We start from the raw sequence: 12,258 nt of genomic DNA, 5'->3' as shown, positions 1-12,258 counted from the left end.
AGAAAATGAAACTCGGGGAAAAACACATTCTGGAAAGATCTTTGTATGCAGCAACATATACGCTGCATTTTTTTCGTGTTATTAAGATATAAATTAGAATTCCACCAAACATGGCATGTTACTTTCTGAAGCATTGAAATAGAGATTGCGACGCGCTTTTCTAAGACAGTCATAGCTCATGTCACGTGATCTCGCCAGCTGATGACAGCATAGGACATGTGACGTAATCAACCAATAGCAAGATCAGTCTTAGCGCGAACACACAAATAAGAAAAATTAATGGTTTAAGTTAATATACATGGTGTTGCTACAAGAAAAATACAAGCTTTCGCATGTAATACTGGTCTCTAAGATTAATAAGCTGCAAGACAAGCTAAGCTTCCACATATAATGTTGATCTTTTTGCGAGTGTTACACTTTAAGATACATCACACAAATGTACCAGTAAAGTTTTTAGTAATGACATAAATGTCTGATCTTCTGGGCTCGAAATTCTTCAAGATGGTTGTCCTCAAAGAGCTCATTTTTAAATGAGAGTCAAACGCTCTGTGATTTACGAAGTTCATCGTACATTCTTGCACACAGTTCAACTTGCATAAAAGGAAATTTACTTTGAAAGTAACGCTTTTCAAACCACCATTCGCAATATTTTCCCGTGACCTGTTAGACATTGATTTGCTTCAGCAGTTGCCAGAGAGCGCCAGATAACAGGCGTCACTGCGCTTGCGCAGCTACGATGATGCAGGAAGCCCGTATGTTCAAACATGTAAACATTAAAAGCACTTGCGTTATGACATGAAAGAAACAAGATATCACAGGATACTTCAAGAGCATCGGAATTTCGTGAACCATACTAAAATGCATAATTCGGCTTATTTAGTGCACATTTGAATGTCCAAGATACAGATGTATGAGTACCAGTACTGTATTATCTCATGTTTAGTTCTTTATTATGGCATAATTCCATACGAGCTAGAAGATGGAAAACGTGCACTTGAAATGCAGCGAACAGTTGAAACTAGCCAACAGTGCAAAATTAAACACTTCGTTTCAAATGAATTGACGGCCTCTGCAGATAAGGTTAATAAAAGCCAAATTTCTTCAGCAAACTGACAAAAATAACTTCATTGTTCTGCAAGGTGATTAATCCTTGACTGTCACAAAGGTGGAAATAAAATAAAATCTGAAACTAATAACATATTTTAGCCTTCCGTAATTATGTGAATGTTTTTTAATTCACTTGATAGCTCCCAGCCACAGAAATCCGTTTTATTTTAATTTGATGTGAGAGCAATAAACAGAGAGGAAAGAATATGAGCCAACACTTATTTCATGCACACACAATTTCAGCCTGTTAACTGTCAAGTGAATAAAAATAATATCTCATATTAAAACAGACCTTAGAATATTATAAAAGAAAAGTCACTAAACGTAAACGCAGGTCATGTGGAGACTACCCACCTCCCCACTACAACTCAGACTGCTCTGTGCGTCAGCCCCGGATCTGCGATATTTCCGAACAGGGGCAATATCAGGCAGAGGCCTCCAGCCACACCTCTGTTAGCCAGAAGCGGGAGAAGGTACTGCTCATACGCAACTCAACTGCGCATGTGCAAGAGCCCGCCCGCAACAGCTCAAATGAATCTATTTACAGCAGCTGACGCGTCACGCTCATCGGAGGCAATTTGTTGTTAGGAAGCATTGCATATTCTTCCTAAAGCCTTTGACACACTTTGCTGTTGCAGACGCTTGTATGAGCACTGTGTTTTGTTGTTGTATATGGCGCATTTCCTTTGCGACTTAAGGTTTTTTTTTTTTTTATTACTCATTCATGTTTTGTTGCTGCAGTATTATTGTACAGAAGTGGGATACAGTAATATCCTTCATTAGAGCATTGGTTCTTACCAGTCAAAATCACAAAAATTTAACAAATTCCCGGGTTTTCCCGTTTTTCTCCCGGACAAAAAAATTCCCGGGTTTTTCCCGGATCTCCCGGGTTGTATACACCCTGTAATTAATTTCATAGCTCCCAGCCACAGAAATCCGTTTTGTTTCCATTTGACATGGTTGCTATAAACGAAGTGAGAACAGCAAAATCACGAAATGTAAATGCAGGTCATGTGGAGACTACTTCCCACTACAACTCTTGACTGCTCTGCACATCTGCAAATGTGTTAGGTTGGATGCACCAGAAAGATTTTTCTAGGTAGCACATAGCTGACTGCAGTTACTGCTTACACATCTAACAGCCACACTTCAAGTAATGAGAAGCAGGAAAAAGTGCTGTCCCTATGCAACTTCAGCTCTTCGCAGACCATGAATCTGCTGGCAACTTCTCAAATGAACCTGATTTAAACAGTTGTGACACCGTGGTCATCAAAAGCTGTTTGTTTTTACAAATTACTGCATAGTCTTTGCACTAACACCCTTTGACACATTTTGCTGACAGTGGACCCTTCTGTGCTTACTGTGTTTTGTTGTTGTAAATGGAGCATTTTCTTTGCAACTTAAGTTTCGTATTGGTGTTCTTCTCTCATTTATGTTTTCTTGTTGCAGAATTATTTTGCAGTAGTAGGCTAACATAAAAGTCTTTGTTAGAGTATCAGTCCTTATTGTCAAAATTACAAAAATTTAACTCAAAACTAAAACAACGAAAAATTCCCAGAATTCTAAAAAAATCCCAGGTTTTCCCAAATTTCCCGGGGCATATGCACCCTGTAAATAATAAAAAGAAGCCAAATGAACAAAATGTAAGACTGGAATAAGTAACCAGTAACCTCTGCTGACGTGGTTGTCAGAATGCGGCACAGGCAAGTACTGTCTGAAGGAACACAACTGCTAGAGGGCCCTTCAAGACCTCATGATACGTTGCATCAAGAAAAGGAAATCTTACATTGTGTTTGTTCGGCTTTTCTTTTTTACCGTTCTTGTATAACTTTGTTAGCTCCTTGACCCCAATGCATGGCTATATGATTACTGTACCTAAAGTTACAGCGAGAGCTTTTTAACATCACACATTCCCAACCACCTTGTTTTTAGTAATATAAAAAATCATTTTATTCTTACCCATTTTCTTATTAACAATTTAAAACTCATTTTCATTTACCTAGTTTTATGTACTTAACTTTATTACTGTCACAACTTTTAACACTTTTAGCTCAATTTTTTATCCAACCGTATGTCTTCAGTTAATTTTACATACATGTTTGTCACAGGTGTGTACATTAGTGACATCTGATGAGTTTTTTGTGTTGCAACTCAACAGCAGTACCATTGATATTATTATTATCCCTGCACTGTGGCCTAGATTTCACTGTTTTTCCATACCTTTCAACAATGTAAAATTATAACTTTGTTCATTTCTTATGATGATGCCACATTGGCTTAATCATATTTGAATACTTTTCTGTTATAACAAGATACATTTTATCAAATTTTTAAGCTATGTTTTCTACAACAATGGTCTGACAACAATTTGTCTGTGATCTGACTGGAATTCAAACAAAGAAATATTATATTTTAATGCCATTTCCAACTATTTTCCATTTGCAATTCAGATACTTGCAATTTTTATGCTGCTGAAGTGTTGAAGCTACACTTAAATTTGTTGCCTAAGTAAGGTATCTTAAGAATATGAGCCAACACTTATTTCATGCACACACAATTTCAGCCTATTAACTGTCAAGTGAATAAAAATAATATCTCATATTAAAACAGACCTTAGAATATTATAAAAGAAAATAATCTGGAAATTAAGTCATTACATTAAAACGTTTGCACGTGAGTATTTCCACTGCTTATAATGTACGTGAGACAGTGGAAATCACCAGCAGGAATATTTTCCCTGCATAATGATCATAAAAATAACAGCAAACAACAAAATCTCTACATACCTGATACCATGCTCTCAGTAATGAGCATTAAATCATTGTAGTCTGCATAAGCCATATAGAATTCACATGTAGTAAATTCTGGGTTGTGTGTTAGATCAATACCTTCATTTCTAAACTGCCTTCCAATTTCATAAACACGGTCAATACCACCTACTATCAGCATCTGAAATACAAATTAATGTCCAAGAAATTTACAACTGTAATGTTTAGAATCTGTAAAAAATTGGTAATTGTTTCTGTCAGAGCTATCTATTAATAATAATAATTATTATTATAATAAAACTTAGGTTGCATATCAACACAGATCCTGAACTGTAACAGTAACTACAAAAAATTGCCAAGAGTTACAGCAGGTAGCAACATTGGAAAATTGGAACCTTTATAATGGCAGCCATAATTTTTATTTACATTTGAGTGCCGTTGTTGCATTCACCCACTTTTTCACATCTACACTACCTGATCAAAAGTATCCGGTCACCCCCATGTAAAGCGGAATTGATCACTAGATCTCACGAGAGGGCGACCCACTGATATATGAGTATTGTGTTGTGAGTACAGATGCATAACAGTAAAACTGGTCAGTCAGGAGAGCTCAGTGACCACAAATGTGGACTAGTCGTTCCATGTCATCTGGGTAACAAATCCACGAGAGACATCTCAGCCCTTCAAGAGCTGCACAATTTGACTGTTGGTGATTTTATTAAGTGGGAATGTGAAGGAACAACCACAGCTAAACCAAAACCAGGCATACCTCATGTACTGATGGACAGAGATTGCCAAGCATTGCAGGGAATGGCTGTAAAAAATTACACAAAATCAGCACAAGGAATCACTTATGGGTGATTTCATCTCAAATCATATAGGCCATGTCAACTTGTGATGAATTTTTCTAGGAAAAATATATATTAGACCTATATATCGTAAGTGTTAAGAAACAAAGTATTTTCATTTTACCTTAATTTTTGTAAATGGTACAGCCCTTTGAAAAAATGTATATTTCGTAAATAACTCTTAAAACTGTACAGAGAGAGAGAGAGAGAGAGAGAGAGAGAGAGAGAGAGAGTACTGGAGACCTGGCAGATGTTTTGCATTAAAGGCCCCTCTTAGTGTGTCAAAATTTAGTTGAACCCGCACACACTAATGGGCTTTCTTTAACTTGCAAATTTAAGACGATAATACGAAATTTCTGTTAATTTTCCCACATGCTGGTTGCAGGAGTGTGCAATGTAGCCGGGTGCTGAAGTGAAGACTGATGAAGCATTACACCTTCAGGATACTGACAATGATGTAAACTATGCATTTTGGAAGGGACAAGAGCTGGTGAAGAACACAGTAGGGCCAGAGAGGTTTGTTACAGAGGTTAGACACTGGGTCATGAAAGGAATGACTCATCATCATATCGGAGGATTCAGAGACAGGCCATAGCAGAAGCAAAATCAGCCACATCCCAGAATACTGACACATTAGTTGTTCATTTCGACTATGCTAAGAGCTGGTCTGTTGCTTTGCAGAACAAAATTCGAAGTTACCACTGGTGCACATCACAGATATCAATATTCACGTGTTGCTCACTTCCTTGGAACACCATACTACTCTTTGCTTCACTCCGATTTAGTTCTCCAAATCTTTCATTGTCTTTCCCATCTATTTTTCACCGCCCCCTCTCACCTCTATTAAGTACAATGCACTTAGCTTTTCACTCTTAGTAACTCATTCATGATGTTTAAGCAGTAATCTCTGTCTGCATATTACCCTTCTTCCACCTTTAAGCTCTCAGGTTTTCCAATCTCGTCTGATGCAGTACCCACCAATCAGTGTTTCCTTCTCCTCCCATCTCCCCTGATCCGCAGTTCTGGGTGACTTTCCCGAAATCTACCCCTTCTCCTAGACGTCTCTGATCCTTTCCCTTCAACGTTTCTGTCTGTACAGAATTTATAGTCACAGGAGATTTAAAAATCAATATTATTTGTCATGCTGCATTTCTGACTGTATCACTATTCAACATAAGAATAGTACAAATGTTAACATTGCACGATATGTAAATTCTTCCATGTCTGCCGTTGTCCCATTCGAGTTTGTAACACGGATAGGATTTAAATGCGGTAACAGTGAACACGGAAGAATATATGGTGTAATGTTTGCATTTGTATTATTCTTATGACGAACAGAGTAAGTGATTAATGACTCATAGGAACCACTTCTAGTCACTGGTAGAAAAACACCCAAGACATAGCATCTGTCATATTGAGGTAAAAACACGCTTGCCAATTGGGTTTTCTTAGTAGATTTTTAGCGAAGAATTCAAATGTATGAATAGCAACACTTAAAATTTAAGAATGCTTATGAAATTAAAAGCAGGAATATGAAACAATATTTTATTAGACTTTTAACACAAATTTTATGAAATGTTTAAAATATAAATTACATAATTCCTTATTGCTCAGTTTTTCATACACAGCATCACACTTGTGACAAACATAAGACATTTTATATTTTCTGTTTGTGTCAGTTGCCTGTCATTTTTCGAAAGCCAGTCCATGTACCCATGTACAAGTGTTTAAGCTTGTCCTTAAACAGTTTATTCAAAGAGATACCAAGTGGTTGTGAATTGACAGCATCCCGCCTGGAATTACTGCCAAGTCCATTTTGCTTTCTAATAATTTTCTTTTTAGTGCAGATGTTGTATGGCCTGTATACAAATCAAACACCAGCAGATGGTGTAAACCAAGCATTGCGCCAGTGTGACAATCCCACACAAGCCCAATCCATTCCAGCATCGTGTCCTAAGAACCACCCATACAATTACAGATTTTGGAAATACTTCTGACAGCAGTTAAGCCTTTCGCTTGAAAACTGTGAAAGGGATAATTTATGTCCATTTTCTGTGCAAGCGAGCTGATGGGCACCTGCTGTTTGTCCATATGGGAGGACAGAAGGCAAAGACCACATTCCACCAATCCAACAATACCTGTAACTGCAGCAACAGCCTGATATTGCCAAACTTTCATCCCCAACGCCACAACACTTCCTGCTTGCACTGAGTTTGGGTATCAAGCAACTTGTTGTCCTGTTTGTCGTCACACCCTGTTATTTGTTTGTTGCCATTTTTACTGTTGCAGGAACTATTATTTTATTTGTTGTTACTGTTGTTCGTTGTGCAATACTGAACAATGTTGGAAACAGCTTTCTCAAATGTTATGAGTCAAAAAGCTCTGTGTTGTTCTCTTGGCAAGGGGACTGCTGCACAATATCAGTCTACAGAAATGGTTTGCATGTTACATGGCCACTCTGAGACTGAAAAACTTCACGGTGGCTAGGTGCTCCCCATTAACAATGTACTCGACAGAACAGCTACAGCTCTGAACATAAACAAAAATGCTATTGTGAAGACTGGCAAGTAAATTTTTGAGAAATAAAAGGAAGCTGGAAAAACATTGAAGCTTGAAATTTTTTTTGGGTAAACGCTGTATGGGTAAAAGGATTACCAATGCACATTCATTTGTTGATGATGTGATTTGTTGTCATGTTTATGATTAATACAACAGAAAGGAATATCAGACACCCAGCAAGGGATTGTATTTTCAGCCATTACTGACTCTTCATCAGTACACCCATTAGCCAAAACACCGATATTTGCTATACAAAAATACCTGAAGATGCTTTTAGTTAAGTGTCAACATTTTGAATTTCATCATGTTTGTGGCTGCTTTGCCAGATTTCACTGAGTTTTTTGTTTGGATTGTTGCTAGGTTGATTTGCTTTGCGTTGCTGTAATTTTGGCAAAGGTGGAGTTTGTTCCCTAATGTTAGTGTGTTGTACATTGTTGCTGCAAGTTGAGAACAGGATGATCCAGATTTCCTGTGCCCCAAAGGTAACCTGGAATAGTTTTTCTTCAAGGTAGTCACAGTATTACATGATCTAGTATTTTACTGAAGATACTTCTGTGGTCACAAGCAGTTGATGAAGAATGACAATGTAGCTGCATGCCGAAGAGAGATCCGTGGCATGAAAAATGAAGAAGTAGTGTGGATTAATGAGATGTGGGTCATTCTGGTCATGTAGTCACACAGGGCTGGGCAAATGACACAACTAATAGAACATTGGCAATGGCAGAGGGTACAGATCTGAATGTCTCTTGAATGGTCTCCTGCTTTTTAAATCACAGGAGACAGGAAATTATCATGAATAAATGAACCACACTGTGTTTACAAAGTGGTTCGTAGGATTGCAATTCAAAATCTGGGAACATCAACAGCTGTTGTTCTAGATGCTACTGCTTTTGTTGTTGTTGACTAGGCACTTACCATGGCAAAGAAACAGGAGGAAATGACTGACTGGCAAAAACATATGGGCTTACAATCGCTAGGCTCCCACCTCACCACTGTCATTTCAACCAGAGTGTTAATATGCATCCAAATTTAAGATTAAATTGCCAAAAATAATAATAAATTTGCCCTTTCTGTAGTCTAAGCACTCATGAAAGAAGCTGTTAGGAATATTGTCTGTCAAGACTGGAAGGAGGTCAACAAACTTTCAGAGAGCATTAAAGAACGGAGCTGTTTTGGAAAATGTAGTGGAGGAGACTATTCTTTCATTAAATAATAGAGGAGGAGAGGATTCTTTCATTAAATAACAACAGTGTCAGTCATAGCGATACTACAAGCATCTGTCTAGCGACAAGAGTGATATCAGTGGAGTTTTTTCTCTTTATCGCCATAGAAATGGAGTACAGACAGATTCAGCTGTATGTTTGAAGTGTGCAACAGCTACATATGAAAATTACATTTTTGTAAGCTCTGAAATTTTAACTAACTCCAAATGAAGCCTGTCTCAAGAATTCTGTCCATACTGTACAAAATAAATTTTACAAAAAAGGATAGTTGCTACTCACAATATAGCGGACATGCTGAGCACAAACTGGCACAACAAAAAGAATTTCAGTAAGTAAGCTTTCAGCCAACAAGGCCTTCAGAAACACACACACACACACACACACACACACACACATACACACACACACACACACACGTGTAAACACAATTCACACGTGACCGGAATCTCTGGCTGCTGAACATGCACGTGTGTGTGTGTGTGTGTGTGTGGGCATAATATTCTCATATTCCATTCTTGTTTGAAAATAAGTATTTTTGTTTACAACATAATTATTGCACTACTGAAATAATGTCTTTTTTTAAATACCACTTTTGATCTTTCTCCCAATACTGGTTGCCATTTTTGTGACACATTTTCTCAATGTGATACAAACGACTAAATCTTATACTTTTGTCATATTACAAATAAATATGATGGATCAACAATGTTAATAACAGGTTAATTATCAACCAAGTAATTTGTTTCTCTTTACGATACCATATAGGTGACCGCTTAGTACGAAGCACACCACTGGGGGACATATTTAACTGAAATTATGTCATGTTAGATAACTCAGAGTGAGTTCTGAATTGGAGTAGATGAAAATTTGATGTATTTTCAAGATTTCATTCTTTTAATAGGTTTACATAACTTCAATAACAAAAAAGTTTCTTGGATGTCGAAAAATCGGTAACACCATCAGACAATGCATTTTTGTAAACTGTCTACATATAGTCTAATTTGTTGCCACAAATAAAACTAAAATGAAAGCTTACGGCAGCTCTTCAAGAACACAATAATGCAAGTTCCATATTTATAAAATGAGTAGTTTGAGAGTTCAAGCAAACTGAATGACATGTCAGATAATGTGGGAGACCTGTACAGGAGGTGGCAATTCTGCTCGGCCTCTCCATGTGCTATTGGTGAAGTGTTAATCCTAAAGTAATTTTGAACAAACAGACTGAAGAACATTGCATAGATTGCATGACAGGCAAAGATCACTTTTGGAGGGTTGGGAAGATTGTGGATACAATGTTCCTAAATTCCAAGTATCATGGTAAACAGTCAAAGAGCTGGCAAAGAATAGGGTTTAGTTGTTCCAGTCCAGTATAATGTTAGGTCATGAAGGGGGTTCTCTTTTGCAGCTGGTTCTTAGGGGTAGTCAGACTACTGGTGTGTGAGAAATGGCGATGGTAATCTGTCATTGAACTAGGCTTGGGTGATTGCCTGTCTGTGAAGGCCTTAGTAAGATCTTCAGCATCACGGATTTCTTGCCGACTTGTGGGCACTCACTACGGGAGTGAATTTTTTGGTATGGAAGCAAGGACGTAGCCAAAGGGGAGTGGGGGGGGGGGGGGGGGGATCCAGGGGGTCCAGCTCTCTCCCGTCACCTACATGAAATAACACACAACTTACTTGTTGTGTAATCAAATTGAAAGATTCATGGGACAATCAAAGTTTCAGTTAGAGGGCATTGGTGCAGTGTATATGTAACGTAGTGCAACACTGATGCAGGTGTATGCCCACTGGCATGTGGGCAACAGATCAGTGTGGCATTCATGTCTTTCTGATGGGCATGGGGTAAATGTGGAAACATTAATTATGGGGACATTATTAACAAACATGTCCAAACAGGACCAATGTGCTGTTATTCTTACCCTGGTTATGGAAGGACAAACACGGGTAGACATCCACTGGAGAATGCAGAATGTATACGGTGAGGCAAGTCTGTTGAAAACCACCATTGCGGAATGGTGCGGTAAGGAACACAGCTGGCCCATTACACCACACATCCCATATTGCAAATGTCATAACGCAGGCATTACGTCAATTCAAGTGGAAGACATCTGAGCATCTGCTCTATAGTTCTGACCATTTTCAATGAGATTGTCATACCTTTGTCCCTTAAAAAAGACGCAGAAGGGTCAACGTTTCCTGTCGGATGAGGATATGCAGCATGCAGTTAAAGACTTCTTCAAGTAGCAGAACACAACATTTCACCAAATAGCTATCTTCAACCTGGTGTCTCAGTAGAATGATTGCCTCAATGCCCATGGGGATTCTACCTGAATGGCACACCAACTGTGGACTGTACAGACTTTCAAATCGAAGGTTTTTAATGTCATTGTATTTTCATGTTCAATCATACGCACCAATACTCACTATGGACAGCCAACAAGGCTATCAACAGGCTTAAATATCTATATATTGATAGGACAATCAGTTATTATCCATCCCTACTTTAACCAAGACCAACCATTGTAAATTGTTGACTATACTTGAATCCAGTAGTTGTTTTGTTAATCAGTGCAGTTCTTACTTGAAGTTTAATTTAATGTAAGTACTGCTGTTAACTGTTTTTAGCGGTGTGCTGTTATAATAGTTTATAATTATGGATAAGATTGTAACAAGAAAGAAGAGGAAAACCGATTTTGATTAATCCATTAGCGTTATAGTAGGTTAAAAATATGTACGCACTACAATAATAACGTAATTACATTACCATAACAACTTACTGTTGACACTGGAGTACTCATTTAGAGACAGGTAGAACTCTGAGGTTGCAATATTTCAGCATTTCACAAGGCAGTGGTATGGTAAACATTGTTACAAACAACATTAAATACAATCAGTGTATAAAAACACTTTGATTTACTCACCAAAAATTTCACCTCTAAGGCAATGGTTGCATTTCTTATTTAAAAAATGCTCAAAATTTTAGCAATAGCTTAAATGCTAAAAAATCGCCTAATCTGCTCATCCAGGTGGTACTCAGTTTTCAAAACCAGTTCAGATACTAAACACTGGGGACGGGTTTGTGGAGAGCACAAGGGTTATGTGATGACATTACATTCTATAGTTCGCTTGTTTCTTACAGATTCTTTTAGTGGGCTGCCTGAAGTTGTCCGAGCTGACTGCACCCTGCCCCCCCCCCCCAACTTTCGTCCAGAATATACTTATTTTATTGTAATATAACTTAGGCTACGAATTCCCTACACAATTTTTTGTTGTGATGCTTTTTTTATTTTATTCGAAAACAATGTACGACGACTAATTTTTCCAAATTCTCCACTGAGAGGTATAGGTCTGCGCCTTGAAGTGCTGAGCTAGCAATCCTTGGATTCGGGAGGCAAGGTAGCTTGTCGTGAAGGGGAATAAAAGGAGGCTTAGAATATTATTGATGTACCGCTATGCTATACAGGTACCGCAGATGACAACCAAAGGGGTCCTGCTGTGAAAAGAAAAGGCACCCCAGATCATCACTCCTGGTTGCCGGGTTGAAAGGTGGGTGACAGTCAGTATGGCATTTCAACTTCATCCACGACTTCTCCAGACATCTCTTCAGCCTGGAATGCCATTTACTGGGGTAGAATTGTCTTCAGTGATTAGTCTCACTTTGAACTGAGCCCTGATGACCAGCAAAGACTTGTCTGGGGATGCCCCAGACAGCGGTGGAACACCAACATGACTGTCACCCACCGTAAGGCCCGAC

The 12,258-nt window shown here is 38.2% G+C and overlaps 1 protein-coding gene across 3 annotated transcripts in view; it reads right to left on the bottom strand.

Annotated features, from left to right (window-relative positions):
- The window catches only part of LOC124776240 (lysine--tRNA ligase), an 85,212-nt gene that overhangs the window by 53,390 nt on the left and 19,564 nt on the right, over positions 1-12,258 (bottom strand). For all 3 annotated transcript variants that reach the window (XM_047251104.1, XM_047251103.1, XM_047251105.1), the window contains exon 6: positions 3,894-4,056. In XM_047251104.1, the coding sequence (XP_047107060.1) occupies positions 3,894-4,056 (163 nt within the window). The remainder of the gene's footprint in view (positions 1-3,893; positions 4,057-12,258) is intronic.

This window comes from Schistocerca piceifrons, chromosome 2 (genome assembly GCF_021461385.2).
Source record: "Schistocerca piceifrons isolate TAMUIC-IGC-003096 chromosome 2, iqSchPice1.1, whole genome shotgun sequence".
Lineage (NCBI taxonomy): Eukaryota > Metazoa > Arthropoda > Insecta > Orthoptera > Acrididae > Schistocerca > Schistocerca piceifrons.
This window is presented reverse-complemented; position numbering and strand designations above follow the sequence as displayed.